Source organism: Ailuropoda melanoleuca, chromosome 1 (genome assembly GCF_002007445.2).
Source record: "Ailuropoda melanoleuca isolate Jingjing chromosome 1, ASM200744v2, whole genome shotgun sequence".
NCBI classification, from domain to species: domain Eukaryota; kingdom Metazoa; phylum Chordata; class Mammalia; order Carnivora; family Ursidae; genus Ailuropoda; species Ailuropoda melanoleuca.
The window spans coordinates 40,228,298-40,244,023 of record NC_048218.1 but is presented as its reverse complement, the minus strand read 5'-3'; the positions used below and the strand labels follow the sequence as shown (position 1 = coordinate 40,244,023).

At 36.1% G+C, this 15,726-nt stretch overlaps 1 protein-coding gene across 1 annotated transcript in view; it reads left to right on the top strand.

The window, feature by feature from the left end:
- The window catches only part of PROS1 (protein S), a 60,290-nt gene extending 44,772 nt beyond the window's left edge, over positions 1–15,518 (top strand). The window contains exons 11-15 of the mRNA XM_002929313.4: positions 3,506–3,673; positions 4,948–5,116; positions 8,802–8,950; positions 11,171–11,396; positions 14,248–15,518. Of these exons, the coding sequence (XP_002929359.3) occupies positions 3,506–3,673; positions 4,948–5,116; positions 8,802–8,950; positions 11,171–11,396; positions 14,248–14,408 (873 nt within the window). The 3' untranslated portion in view covers positions 14,409–15,518. The remainder of the gene's footprint in view (positions 1–3,505; positions 3,674–4,947; positions 5,117–8,801; positions 8,951–11,170; positions 11,397–14,247) is intronic.
- Positions 15,519–15,726: the final 208 nt, after the last annotated feature.

Here is a 15,726-nt window from a genome sequence, read left to right as displayed (position 1 = left end):
CTTTAATCTGGTAATAAATTTGGTGCTGAATCTTTTTTAAAAAGTCTTAATTTAATATTTTAACGATTTATGAATGTTCACCCCCCCATATAAATGGGATTTCTTTTCTTCATATCTTTCATTTTAAAAAATTACTGCATGATATTTTTACCATTTTGTAATCTTTTTTTTTTTTAAAGATTTTATTTATTTATTTGACAGAGATAGAGACAGCCAGCGAGAGAGGGAACACAAGCAGGGGGAGTGGGAGAGGAAGAAGCAGGCTCACAGCAGAGGAGCCTGATGTGGGGCTCGATCCCATAACGCCGGGATCACGCCCTGAGCCGAAGGCAGACGCTTAACTGCTGTGCCACCCAGGCGCCCCACCATTTTGTAATCTTGATGGCTTAATAAACTGTACTGTTTTAGACAAATTTATGCAACCACAGAAATTATCTCAAATAGATACATATTTTAAGTAAACATTTTAATTGACAAAGTTAAGATAAATTAATCTATATACTGGACTATTCACTTGATAGCAGTTGTTTCACTAATTTTAAATAATTTTAAAATTTCAAATGAAATACTTTAAAAATAAGCAATTAAAATGTAGAATTGTTTTGTAATTTAGATAAATAGAATGTACGTGTATTGTTAAGTAACTATAATGGCTATAAACCATAGAAGTAAATATTGCCTTATTATAAATCATTATTATATCTCATATTTGGGTATGATTCTAAAATGGGTAGGAAATCTGTAATTTGGATCATAATTTTATTCATTCAATAATATATTTATTGAGCACTTTATGTGCTATTCCTTCCTTTGGGTGGTGAGGCTACAACAGTGAATAAAACAAAATCACTTCTTTTGCGGAGCTTGCGTACTAACGGTGAGATGTAAACCACAAATTGAATGAACAAATAGATATGTCAGGTAGTGGTTAGTGCTAGGAGGAAGAAACAAAAGCAAGGCCGGGCAACAGAGAGTGATGATGGTGAGTGTGCATGTGGAATCAGGAAAGCCATCTCCGATGAGATTACATCTGAACAGAGACCAGGGTGCAGATCATGGGAAGTCTCTGGGGTGATGGTTCTGTGCCCTGTGAAGAGCAAGTACAGAGCATCAGGCAGGAGGATGTGATTGTTGTATTTGAGGAACAACACAAAGGTCAGTGTAGATGCAGGGGAGTATGGGAGGCAGAGAGGGGCAGAAAATGAGGTTAGAAATGTGTTCTTTAACAAGACCAGTTAAGGTCATGGGGACTGTAGTGCAAACTTGGAGTTTATGCTAGGTAGAAAGACCTTGGATGATTGTGAAAAGTGACATGATTTAATTTGCATGTATGTTAAAAGGTAATCTGTAATCAGGACATGATGGCTTTGTGGAAACTAGATAGTAGACAGTAAGAATGGGACAGATTATGGGGTCAAGAGACCATTGCAGTAGCTCAGTGGAGAGAAGATGGCATCATTGATGACAGTGTTGATAGGTGGGGGAAAATGGTCAGATTCTGGATATACTTTTAAGGTCCAGCCTTCAATTTAAGGTAGATAAAAACTTTTGAATATTCAACATAAAGAGGGGCTCAAAGGCCATGAGATTATTGTTAATCTGTGGTTCTAAACTCTAACTCATCCAGTGCCAACGTATTCACAATGCTCCTGTAATGAAATGCATCAATAACGTAAGCTACTTTTGCATATCCCTAATAGAAACCAATGTAACGCTTTAATTATTATACAAAGAGATAAAGGAACATAATTCATAAGAAAATGATATATATTCCAACATATAAATGCTCAAGCACAAGTACAGTATTTGTCAAAGCTTGCTCCTATACGTAGAATAATGTGAAAGCTGCAAATGAAGAGATACTGGAGTGTTGTACTGATAGTTCAGATACTCTAAGTGCATAGATGATATTGCCATCAGTGAAAGTAATTTTCCAAAATAGTGAGAAACTCTTGGTGAGGATCCAGACAAAACAAGCATCAGTTTATCCTTGGTTTACAAGACTTGTATTCCTGAAAAATTCAGGGAATGTGCTGAAATGGTACAAAAAATATTTTGTGTGCATATATACAGAAACTCAGATAAGCACAAGTATACCCTACGTGAATATCCTGTAGGGATGTTCAGAAGGTTTGCAGGGTATTGAATATTTTATTACTTATTTTGCATGACTCTCTTGCATATGATGGGTGTCCAGCATCTTGCAGTGTCAGCATACGTCCTACTCATTGTGACAACTAAAAGTACCATCCCTACCCCCAAATTTTCCTGATGCCCTAGAGTGGAGCAGTAGACCTCCATTTAAAAATATTTGCATGACTAGAGGGAAAAGGTCTGGGGGCTGAGCTCTGGGTTATTACAGACCTTGAGAGCAGAGGAGGAGCCAGCAAAGGAGGCTGAGAGGGAGTGGTAAGAATGGAGAGATGCAAGGGAGTGTGAGGTTTTAGAGGCTGACTTAACGTCTTCAAGGCCGGCATGAATAGTCCTTCAAGTAAGATGATGCCAGTTGGCTGTATTAAGGACAGCGCACTGACTAACTTTAAATCTGTAAACGTTACCGAAGTTATTTTACTTTAGAGCACAGTTTTCCCCTTCCTCTAGTGGTGCTTTAATATGCCCACTCTTTGGCTTCCGTTGTTGATGAGTAAAAGAAGAGTTTGCGCGTTGAGTGCTACAGTTTTGCGTGAGGACACAGGCAGCTATGGTTCTTCACATCGTCTTTTTGGGACTTTTTTTGTTATTGTTGTTGTTTACCATCACTTTCAACCTTTTTTAAAAACCCAAACTACTTTCACTGCACCCGGGTGGCTCAGTCGGTTAAGTGTCCGACTCCTGGATCTCAGCTCAGGGCTTGATCTCAGGGTCATGAGTTCAGGCCCCGTGTTGGGCTCCATGCTGGGCATGAAGCCTACCTAAGAAAAAGAAAAAAAGGAAAACAAAACTACTTTCAAAATTGAAAAAACCCAATTTAATTTTATGTGTTGTGTTTCCTTATGACCTGAATTACTTTCGAATTTTGAAATAAAATAGAATTTGTGTGTAATGAACAGAATACTGGAGGTACTGATTTCTCATACTTTATATTAAGAATTTATTTCCACTATACGTTCAGACAATTGCAAAATAAGAAGACTTAAAAGCTTTCTAAGGTTTTGTAGAGTGACTCACTTAAAAAAAACTTAATTTTATGATGCTGGATTTGAAGTATGTATATTATAATTTGGATGTTTAAATTTAAAAGAACAATATTGTGGGTTTTTTTTTTTACTTTAAAATATGGTGTTCATTTAATTTTCAATCAAGAATTATCACTTTAAAACACATTTTTACCACCTTTATAGTAATTAGACATTTCAAGTGGATTACAACAAATTAATAATTACATTAAAGTGACTATTTTGAGAAATGTTTTACCGGAATAATAACAGGATTTTTCAATCTTAGCGTTTCAAATGACATGCAGTGATGCTTGGTTGTTTGATAATTTTTGTCTTTTTAATTGTAGGTCTCTGTGGAAGAATTAGAACATAGTATTAGTGTAAAAATAGCTAAAGAAGCCGTAATGAATATAAATAAACCTGAAAGCCTTTTTAAGCCTACAAATGGATTTCTAGAAACTAAAGTGTATTTTGCAGGATTACCTCGGAAAGCAGAGAACACCCTCATTAGACCGGTAACGATCCAAGCTTATATCATTCATCATGGATGAGTTCCTCTTGTCTGTAATGGATTTGAAGATGTGTTTTTCTGAGAGTCAAAAGAAGTTATTTTGTTAAACATACCAACTGTGACAACTTGAATTGAACAATGAAAAATAACATAGCGATCCTTGAAATTATATTAAGGAAATAAAGAAAATAAATGTAGTGTTTTTGAGCCCATTTAAATTCCCAGTGTTACCCATGGGGACGTAGATTTTTTTTTAATTCTCAAGCATCAGTTCAGTGTTAACATGATAACTGTCCATATTCAGCTATTACAAATATAAATACATATATTTGAGTCCAAAAATACAACATTTTGTAGAAGCCAGTCAAAGCATTTTCTTACGTCTATTTTAGGACTTAAATTTGGGAGGTAAAATAACATATAAAGGTGGAACTTTTTAAAAAAATCTTTGCTGGGTGTATAACTTCAGCCTATCATAAATTGAAGTTATATATAATAGATGATTTTCTGAATATGATGTTTAATAACCGTGGAATAGGTTTCATGAAGGAGACTAATCACTGTCCTTGAAGAGTTTTAAAAATTTCATTTGAAGTCATGGGCCTGTCAATTACACTTGCTGATTTAACTTAAATATTTACTATTTTATATCCATCTTTTACTCATGGCGATTCACAGTTACCTTAACTTTTGAAAGATTTCTGCAGTATGATATAAAACCTGAATTAGTTCACCCATGTCAGAGTGAATGCATCTGTTCCTTTGAAATTGATAAATCAAGACATTTTAAAAGTAAAATAAGTTATTCAAAAACTATTTATGAAATGGCTACTATGGGTCTTGAGTCTGGCTGGATGTTTTGATGGAGACTAAATAGAGTGCAAACATTTTAGTTCCTGAAGAGGTTCAGTGTCTGATGGCAAAACAAACCTATATATAAATGCAATTAAAGAAAGCAGCTTAGAGCCCAGGGCCACAGCTAGAAGCATATATGGAACTTGAGAGCAGAAGAGTTATTTCTGGGTGATAGAGGAGAGGCAGGTAGGGCTTGAGGGGTTAAAAATCATTAGGATCCCAGTGGAGGTCTGTGATGGCGTAAACTGACTGTAACTGCAAAAAGGGCACCTTTAAAAATTAGATAATACTCAAAATATTTTAAGTATTTTAAAATGTCATCTAAGAAAGGGTTTTCCCTTTAAATGAAAACTGCATTTGTAATCAGTATGAGTCTGACTTTAAAGTTTAAGGCACTCCTTGACCTATATTTTAATTTGTTAGATTAACCCTCGTCTAGATGGATGTATACGAGGCTGGGATTTGATGGATCAAGGAGCTTCAGGAATAAAGGAAATTATTCAAGAAAAACAAAATAAGCATTGTCTTGTCACTGTGGAGAAGGGTTCCTACTATCCTGGTTCCGGAGTTGCTCAATTTAGCATAGATTATAGTAAGTGATGTCTCGTTTTACCTCTCTTTTCTCATTAATGACTAAATTTATTCATTGACAAACAGCAATATTTCCTTCAGTAAACATCGAATACTAAACTATGCGCCAGCCATAGTGTTAGGCTTATTCATGGTTTTATATATTTCTTATTAAATTTTTGTAGTATGTTGAGGGGGAAAAGTAGTAGAATATGCTTCTGTTATTTAAAGATTATTTTTTTTTAAAAAGTTATTCGCAAATTAGTTGATTAATTGCAAGTAAATTCAATTAACTATTTTAAGGTTCACCAATTTCTCAGTTGCCCTGAGTCTACTGATTAATGCAGCAAAAGGATTCATCTTCATTTCTAGAACTTCAATTGATTGGTTCTTAAAATGTCCAACCCTTTGTTGAAATTTTCCATCTGTTCATACATGTTGCCCACATTTTCTACCTGAGCCTTCAACTTATTAATCATAATTATTTTAAATTCCTGTCTGATGGGTCCTGTCTGATCGGTCCAATCATGTTGATTGCCTTGTCTCTTGACCATGTGTTGTTTTTCCTTGTTTCCTTTGGTATTGCATAATTTTTGGTTTAGAAGGTAAGCATCTTATGTAGAACAGTAGAGACAGATAAATAATATATATGTCTGGAGATGAGCATATTTCTGCTTTTGGTAGGCCTTTTATAAAGTGGTTGAGTCAGTCTAGTCAAGAGTTGAGCTGCTCAAGCTTTCTTGTTTCCCTGAGTACCCTTCAAATTCCTTTATTGTTACCTTGTGTCTATGGTAGTGACTGGTTTGCCAGAGGATTTTTCTTAATAGCTCTTCTGTCCTTAGCTTTAGGTATTCTATTTATGATATGCCTCAGGAAAGTATCTCTCCATGGTCTTGCTTCATCGCAAAAGAATGCTTTATTACTTGACATTTGCTAGCATGGTCGCAGGGTCTGGGGAACATTCTCTAATGTTCTGATACAGATTCAGTTTTGGGCAAGTATTGTATCCCTGGGTCTCAGGGGTATGAACTTTTCATTGTCCGCCTCCCAGCCACTTGTGGGGGAGATATCTAATGATCAGGACTCCAGATGGTTTTTTGCTCCTTCTCCATGGTAAATGGTTTTTGGTTGGTTGGTTTGTTTTTTCCAGTTTCCTTTCCTTAACCTGTAAACACAGTGGGTCTTTGCATGTGTTCTAATGGCAATAATGTTTGCTGCTTTCCCCCAACGCTGTAAGGCTTTAGTTGCATAGAGAAGACAGAGAAAGAATGGAGTTTGTGCATTTCCTGCCGGTTGCTGCTCCGCTCCTCCAGGCCTGCAGAAGGAGGGGAGCTAGACAATTGGTCTTCCGTGGTGGTTGTTGTAAGGGTAGGAGCAGTGCTCTTTCCAGTTTCTTACAGCCTAAGCAGAATAGGAACTCCTGCTAGACTGACCTAGGTTTTTGCCTTTGCAAATAGTATTTCCATAATCCCCTTGGACATACATCTTTATACCTTTATGTGATTAATTCTGTAGGAGAGAATCTTAGATTATGTCCATCAAAGTTTATGCAGATGTATGTAGTTCCTTACTGTTCAGATAGATTCTCTTCCAGAGATGTTTTATCAGTTTATACTTCTGCCAACAGAATAAGAAAGTGTATGCTTGAGATTTGTTTCCAATCTGAGAGTTGAAAAATTAAATCCTGTAGTTTTAAATATAATTATCCCAATTCTATTGAAGTTAAATATGCACATGTTTATTAGCTATTTTTATATCTTAATTATCTTATTAGGTTCTTTGTCGTTTTCTGTTTAGGAGTTCATTATTTGATCTACTAATACTTTGCATTTAAACTTTGTGTTAATCTGATATCTCTGCTTTAAGGAAAATTATATTTTAAATGTGTTTATTTGCAGTCTAAAAAAGTATTATTACAGTTTTAAGGAAGAATCTTACACTAGTACTTTTTGTGTTCCAACCATAAAGTAATGCAGTGTCTTTAACTTTAGTTCTGTTCTGTATATGAAGGATTTTTTTAAAAAATGTTTTAATTGGAGTTGACTGAATATAGGAAAAAACTAGGTCCACAATAATTTGCTCAAAGGAAAAACTCTCTGAAAAGAAAATGAAAATAATGAAAATGAAAATAAGACTTCTGTTGTATCTGAAAAAAAATTACTTTCATAAGTAGTTCATGGATAACTTCAAAGTGACCTACTTTTAAATTAATATTTAATGTTACATTATAATTTCTGTGCATGTGCATGTTTATCTTGAGTTTGTTAATATCTTACAGTAAATATACTTATTTCAAATTATTTTATATATATATATATAAATAAATATATATATATAAATAAATGCTTTGTTTTTTTCCCCCTCCTGGGTGGGAATTAAAGTATTATAAATGGGGACGCCTGGGTGGCTTGGTTGGTTAAGCGTCTGCCTTTGGCATAGGTCATGATCCCAGTGTCCTGGGATCGAGTCTGGCATCAGGCTTCTTGCTCAGTGGGGAGCTTGCTTCTCCTTCTACCTGCCCCTCCCCCTGCTTATGCACTCTCTTCTCGCTCTCTCTGACAAACAAATCAACAAAATCTTTTAAAAAACAATTATAAATCAACAGTGTCATAGCATTAGATGTGGCTAAATGGAAGATCATCTTATCAAAGGGAAATTATTTCCTCCATTCACAGTCGCCTTTTCAAAACCTACAAGTGGTATTTGGGCTATTGTTTTATATTACTTCATAATAAATAAGGAAGACTTCACTCAAAATGTGGATTAATATCTTTTTTAAAGATTTTATTTATTTGAGAGAGACAGAAAAAGTGTGAATGGGGAGGGGCAGAGGAAGAGGGAGAGTGACAAGCAGACTCCCCGCTGAGTGGGGAGCCTGATGTGGGGCTCGATTCCAGGACCCTGAGATCATGACCTGAGCTGAAGTCAAATGCTTAATCGACTGAGCCACCCAGGTGCCCCAGTATTTTTAGGAATTAAACTATTTTGGAAACATATCAATTCAAATATTTGTTGAGTGACTACTGTGAAAAACAAAGTGGTTGTAGAGACTTGTAGGCTTGCACTCTTGCAGGACAGACAACCTAGTAACAACAACAACAAAAAATGTTAACTATTATGACAAGAGAATCACAGAAGAGTTCCTGTTAGAATATTAGAGTTACGTGCTGATTTCAGAGTATTTCTGTACTCTCAAACTATCTAACTCCCCTATTTGTATAAATCATTTTTTTCTTTCCCACTGCTTTGAACTGACCCCTTTATGGATGAGGAATGGTAGGGTGGTGATGGCAGCCATACCTGAATGTTCCCTCAGAAACATTAGAATGAATTTGTTGAATTTCCTTCTAAATGTGTACTTTAAAATATGACCACTCTGAGATTGGACCAGTGGTGACTATGGAGGCAGAAGAATACCTGTAAAAGACCCAACAGGGACGTTCATAATATTCTGAAACACCACATCTAGAATTGTATTCTGGGAAGACCAGAAGGCCAGGGCTCCATTTCTATGTTTCTCACCTGTATTTAAAAAAATGTGTTTTGTTTTTTCTATTTTTGCCTGGGTTTTATAGATCACTGAGGAAGGAGAATGAAAATCTTTAGTATTCCACACATATGAATCGACTATCAGTGAGATTGTAATAATCCCTCCTGACACGCTTGAGGAGTACACTGATCCTGCTTCTGTCTCATTGCTTGAACAGGTAACATATCCAATGCTGAGGACTGGCAAGTAAACGCGTCCTTGAACATTCGCCCATCCGCGGGCACTGGTGTTATGTTCGCCTTGGTTTCTGGTAACACCGTGCCCTTTGCCTTGTCCTTGGTAGACTCCGCCTCTGAAAAGCTTCAGGTAACCTCACTAAACTTTTGTGATTCTTGTTTTGTTTTGTTTTGTTTTGTTTTTTATCTGGCAAATGGATATGTTAGCAGTATTTATCTCAAAGTTCTAGTTGGATGATTAAGTGAGATAACATGTAAAGTATTTAGCAGAGTCTTCGGCACATCAATAAGGACTCAANGTTTGTTTTGTTTTGTTTTGTTTTGTTTTTTATCTGGCAAATGGATATGTTAGCAGTATTTATCTCAAAGTGCTAGTTGGATGATTAAGTGAGATAACATGTAAAGTATTTAGCAGAGTCTTCGGCACATCAATAAGGACTCAAAAAAATGTCCATTATTATTACTTTTTTGCTGGCTTATTTCCAGGGTCTGATCCAGGAAGTAGGAGGAGAAATTGAAAAGCCTGTTACTGTGTATCCACAGCCTAGATAAGGGGGACTCACACACAGGCTGCCTGGACCCTTCCCAGAGAACAGAGAGATCCACCTTTATTTAAATCCTTGAAATACGGTGGGAGTCATAGTCTGTACTAACAAAATAAAAGTGACTCCGATTAAAATTCAGTCTCAGATATTCCGTGCCCAATTATAATGTTTTGTGCTCTCTGGCACTCTTAATCTTTTCTCCCATGAGTAAATTAGGAAGGACTGGAGAAAACTGAAACCAGTCCACCTGGCTTCTTTCTGGAGGAAGAACAGGAAAAAACTCTTGGATAAAAGGAAACATGAGCGTTATCAGAAGATCTGTATTATTCAGCCTTCTATTAGAGGCTAATAGTTCTGACCATGTGTCATCCACAATGGATTCCAACAAGTTACAGCAAGGAACTTGATTTTGTGCCAAGGTTGGCTTGGATGATCTCTGTAGCTTTTAGAAAAAAGCATATAATTGAATAATGTCTGTAGCAATAAAAAGGTGTGTTGTTTTCAGCTTCACGATGATTGCAAGGAGTTTCTGGTGGTTAAGCAGAAGCCACCTAAGGAGATCCTGCTGAGTTTTTATCTCCAGTCTAACACAGGAGCTTGCTACGTTTAGATTCCAGCTTTTTGTTCGCTTTTTTTTCCCTCAACAAAATGGAAATCCTATCTTCAGTACTATATCCCTGCAGTAGAGGAGATTAATGCATGCCATGTCTTTGATACTTACTTTATCTTTTTCGTGTTTGACTCCATGGCTCCTTTTTTCCTGCTATGTCAGATTGCCTTCTCAATATCTGGGTACAATATTTCATAACATTATTCCACATATTGATCATTCTGGAACAGTTGTCAGCGGACCATTTTAAGATTATTAGTGAGTTCAAGGATATGAATATGTAACAGTAACAGATTTCCTCAAATAACCTGTATTTGCTAAGTATAGACTTGGATTCCTAAGTAAATACTTCAGACTATCTTTCTACCGTCTCATAACACCCATGTTCTTGGTTTTGATTTTCTTTTCTTTTCTTTTTAAGATTTTACTTATTTATTTGAGAGAGAGAGCAAGAACAAGGGGGGAGGGGCAGAGGGAGAGGGAGAAGTAGGCTCCCCACTAAGCAGGGACCCCGAAGTGGGGCTCCATCCCAGGACCTTGAGATAGTGACCTGATCTGAAGGCAGACACCTAACCTACTGAGCTACCCAGGCGCCCCTTGATTTTATTTTCTTTTTACCTTTCCTCTGTACACAAAGAAGTTATATGCATAGATCACTGTGAACAAGTTGAGTAGTTTTGTGTCTCAGCAGTTTGAAAAGTTCTGCAAAATGAATACATTTTTTCTTTTGAATATCTTCTGGTAAATACTCTGTAACTTACTGCTGGTGATCCCTGGCTTTCCTCTCTCAGGACTTTTTCACTCATTTTGTCCCAAGTCTTACAGGATTGCTTGTGTGGCACACAGAAACCTTTCAGTCTTGCTGGCTTGTGCTTACTCAAGCACTTGAAATTTTCCAAGCCTTTTCCCCCAACAAAGAGTGATTCAACTCCTTCATTTTTCACATGTAAGTTTTGAAGTTGGAAAGGCTCACAAACAGAAAAATATTGCTTAATACACCACTTTAGATTCCCATCTTTGGTAAAACAACGTAGTGTATTGAATTTTCAGAAGCCACTATCCATTTCTATCTTAGCTAAACCTGAAATTTGTGAAACTAATGTATATTTTAAAATTATGACATGACTCAAAAGTCACTCTTAAGTGGCATTACCATTAATATTTGCTTATATTGAATCTTTGCTCTGTTTTTCAGGATATCCTGGTGTCTGTTGAAAATATGGTAATGTTTCGGATAGAGGCCGTAAGTCTGTGTTCCAGTCAACAATTTCATCTGGAATTAAGAGTCAACAGAAACAATCTAGAGCTGTTCACTCCACTTGAAAAAGGCATCACCTCCTCTGAAAACCTTCAAAAACAATTGGCCATTTTAGACAAAGCAATGAAAGGGACAGTGACCACTTACCTGGGTGGCCTTCCAGGTATCTTCTTACTTTTTTTTTTTCAAAATTATCTTTAAAAAGTTTTAAAAGGTATCATTTACCTTTTATTTATTAAGAACCTACCTCCCAGGTAGTAGGGTTATAGTAATAAACAAATAGATGTGATCCCTGCTGCTAAGCCTTTTTACAATCTAGTACAGAGGCAGACATCAAATAACCAATGAGGAAAATATTGGAATAATTAAATTGTGATAACTTCTATGAAGGAAAAGTATGAAGTGCTTTCAGAGCCTAAAAATGGGGACTAGGCCTGGTTGTGCAGGTCAGGAATGAGCTCTCTGAAGAAAAGCCTAAGATATAAATATTGACAAATTGAAGGGTTAAATGTAACCGAGTGGTAGGGTGGGAATTGGAATTAATATGCAAGTAAAAAAGGTCTGTGTGTGGGCAAAACGGGGGTGGAGACGCTTGAGGAATATACAGAAGATGAGTGTGGTGAAAACACATTGAGCAAGGGGAATGGTAGTGCAGGATGAGGCTGGGAACTGGGTAGGTGGGTGGGGGGTTTGTAGACTTGGTTCAGCGTCCTAAGTCTTATTACAAGAGCCATGGGAGTCTTTAAAAAAAATTTAGACAGGGAAATGGTATATCAGTATTATCATTTTAAAAACCCACCATACGTGATGGATGGAGATGGACAGGTGGGAGGCGAAAGTGGATGAGACACGGGGCTGCTGAAGTAGTCCAAATGGAAAAGCAGTAACAATAACAGAAGCAACGACTATACTACCATCAGTCAGTGCGTAGTAAACAGTCCAGCTTCATTCAGAGGGCTTCAGAGGGATCGACATGTAATTTGCAAAATAGACCTGGGAGGCAGGTGCTATTTTTATCCCCATATTACAGATGAGGAAGCTGCTGGACTAGGATGATGGCAGTGAAGATGGGCACAGGGATTAGATGGGACATGTATGTGAGAAACAACATTAATAGGATTTAATGACTGAAAGGCAGGTATAAGGATCTCTTTCTTAGGTATCCGGCTTGATCACTTGTGTGAGTGGAGGTTCCATTTACCATAAGATGGGGAAAACTGGAGGAAAAGCACATTCATCTTTTTTTTTTTTTTAAAGATTTTGTTTATTTATTTGTCAGAGAGAGAGAGAGCACAAAAGGGGGAGCGGCAGGCAGAGGGAGAAGCACTGAGCAAGGAGCCTGATGTGGGACTCGATCCTAGGATCTGGGGATCATGACCTGAGCAAAAGGCAGACGCTTAACTAACTGAGCCACCCAGGCATCCCATCACATTCATCTTTGACCTAATATTGGAAAATATGAAATTGGCATCAACATTTTACTTCAAATGGCAAAATGTAATTGAGGCAGAAAGTTTTTGAGAAATATTTTCAAATACAATTTGCAGGTTATTCTCATAGGGAAAATTCTGAGTTTGATGTCTGGAGGTCTAGTAACCTTCATTTTCTTACTTTTAACTGCTCAGGGCCTTCATTTTTCACATATGGAAATTTTATCTGGGTTTTTGTGGAATAGAAGTAAGGATGCTCTAAAAGTTATGGATAGATAGATAAATAGATAGGTTAGCATGGTTAACTATTAACAAGTTACTTAAGTTACTGTGGTTTGTTATTAGGAAGTATAATTATAGGTCAAATGAATGAATTCTATATTGAAGTCCACCTACTATCTTATTTGCAAATGAGTTGAATGCAGTTTTAGTAAATCAGACAATGAAAGAGTTGAAAAGAAGTAAAGCTATCGAATTTTAATGGCTTTAGGACTTTGGCATCAGCACTGAAGATTGACTTCAGGCAAGATGTGTTTAGAGAAAGAGTGAGGGAAATTGAGGAGAACTGACAATTGAGATATTAGGAGTGTAAACAGTGGAATAGGTAAATTACCAGTTGATATGCAAGATAGGCATATTCAGTAGCATGTTATGAATTAAAAATCAGAGGAAATTGATGATTCTGAGGATTTTTATAATAATGGCATAATCTTTGTTGCTCAGCCAGACTTGAAAGGGTTTCGTAAAGAATGCTGTGAATCCCTAGAAAAGTATGAACTTTATTCACTGCATTGGCAAATTAAAGGTGGAAAATTTGAACTGTATGTTTTTTGCATAAGGTACTAAGAAAGAAGAATAAAGGCTGAAAAATGTCTGTTGGGAACTAAATTCATGGGGAGGAGATACCAAAAAGAGAAGCAAGTAGAGAGATGGATATTATTAAGATGAACCATAGTTCTTAGGAATTCAAGGGTGTTACTCAATTATTAACTCTGACAAGGAGAGTGAAAGTGTTGAAATGCCCAAAGGCCCTAAACTATTCACTGAAGCATTATTAAAATTATTTTTTTTGAACACTAAACAGTAGATAAAGTGAATTCCCTATTATGACCTACCATTGTATGCTCAGCAAGAAGCTATTTTTGGGAAAATATAGAAATCTGTTTTTATTCCAGCAGTAATAAAAGAGATACATTTATCACGGCATTTTAAAAAGATTTCCATGTAGCTATAGTTTGGAGTTGAAAAAATGATTTAACAATGCTTAAACTGTTGCTAAAATTTAAAAAGAAAATAATCAACTAGAACATCACAGGTAAGAATATACTCTTTTTTATTCTTTTTAAAGTGTGTTTATTTATCTTAGGTTTGAATGAGGTCAATTGTGTTTATGACATCAGAGGAACTCATGTTATGCTGAATCCAGTGCCAGCCTTATATATATAGGAGTCACTTAGTATAAATTATTGAACAATTGCATTATTAATTTTTCCTTTATGATTAGAATTTGGTTGGAAATGGGAAGTCTAAAGATGCCATAAGTCTTGGGCTAATATTTTAATATTTAATATTCTGTTTTTACAGATATACCTTTCAGTGCCACACCAGTGAATGCCTTTTATAATGGCTGCATGGAAGTGAACATTAATGGTGTTCAGCTGGATCTGGATGAAGCCGTTTCTAAACATAATGATATTAGAGCTCACTCGTGTCCATCAGTTTTGAAAAACACAGAGAAATCTTAAGGCTTCTTTCCTGAGCCGATAATATATTTTCCCTGTGTGTAATTATACTTACGTTTCAATAATAGCTGAAGGGTTTTACCTGCAATGTGCAGACCTTGATTATTTCATGGTACTTTGACTTTCCTGGAATTTTTAAAAAAGGTCCTTTTTCAAGAAGAACAAGATCCTCTTGTGGTACAAATCACATTTAAAAGTTCTTACCTCTATTGCTGCCTAGAAATTAAATAATGAAATACATAAACATTTCTAATTTGATTTTTTTGCTACAAATGACATTTCTTCATTTTTATGTTTGTAAAAGTAAAATTTAATTTTATCACCATGAACTAGTGCTGAAATATCTGTGTTTTTTGAAAGTCAAGGAAGTAAACTCAAATGAAAGTAAATGTGACTAAATACTATGGATCATAGCAGATACTCTTTTATTTATTTTTGTTTTTCCATAAGGAGGGCAGAAGGAGAGACAGCAGCCTATTAGGAATGAATTGAGTAGAAGGCTTTAAAGCTTTACTCCAAAAACAGTTCCTCAGCTTCACATTTGAACCAGTAGCTTTCCTGAATTACAAAACAAGTGGGACAGATTTTCCTGAGAACACACAGATCTTGCTGGTTAGTAATTGGATTTTATGAGGATGCGATACTAGATTGTGCTGGAATGGGTGTCAGAACCTGGGGTGGATACGGTCCTTAAGTATGGCTGGGGGTCACACAAGCTCAAGGTAGAAAAAGCAGAACCTAAGATGGAAAGAAGGATGAGAGAATGAATAACGTGGAAGTGCATAGTTTTCCTAGAATCCAACTTTAATTACCAGAGTAAGTTGCCAGATGTGATTGTTGAAGGACAAAAAGAACTCTGAAAGCTTGAACAGGTATAGTGAAAGGATAACCACGGAGGGACATAGTTAATACTGTGTCTTTGGAGTAAGGAGGTGAAGTGTCATGTACTTGTTGGTAATGCATTCCAAGTGACAGTTTTATCACTCCCAAACCTACCAGTCACATTAGGTATGGATCAGATGTTTCATCAATAGTTTTAGAAAATAAACTTTTTTTCTACTATAGATATATTATATCACGTAAAACATAATAAATTGGAGTATATTGCAAACATTTATGTGAATAATATCTGTATTCTATCAACTCTTTGCGCAGAACATACAATTATATAACATACATGTAAGTCTTCCTGTAGCACAGTGGGTTTTTTAGTTGAAAGATATAAAGGTCAAATATCTGATCAGTAGCTATGGTTGAGTTATAGACTGGAGCTCAGAAAGTGAAGAAAAGCAAAGGCAACAAGTATTGAATGTTTGATGCC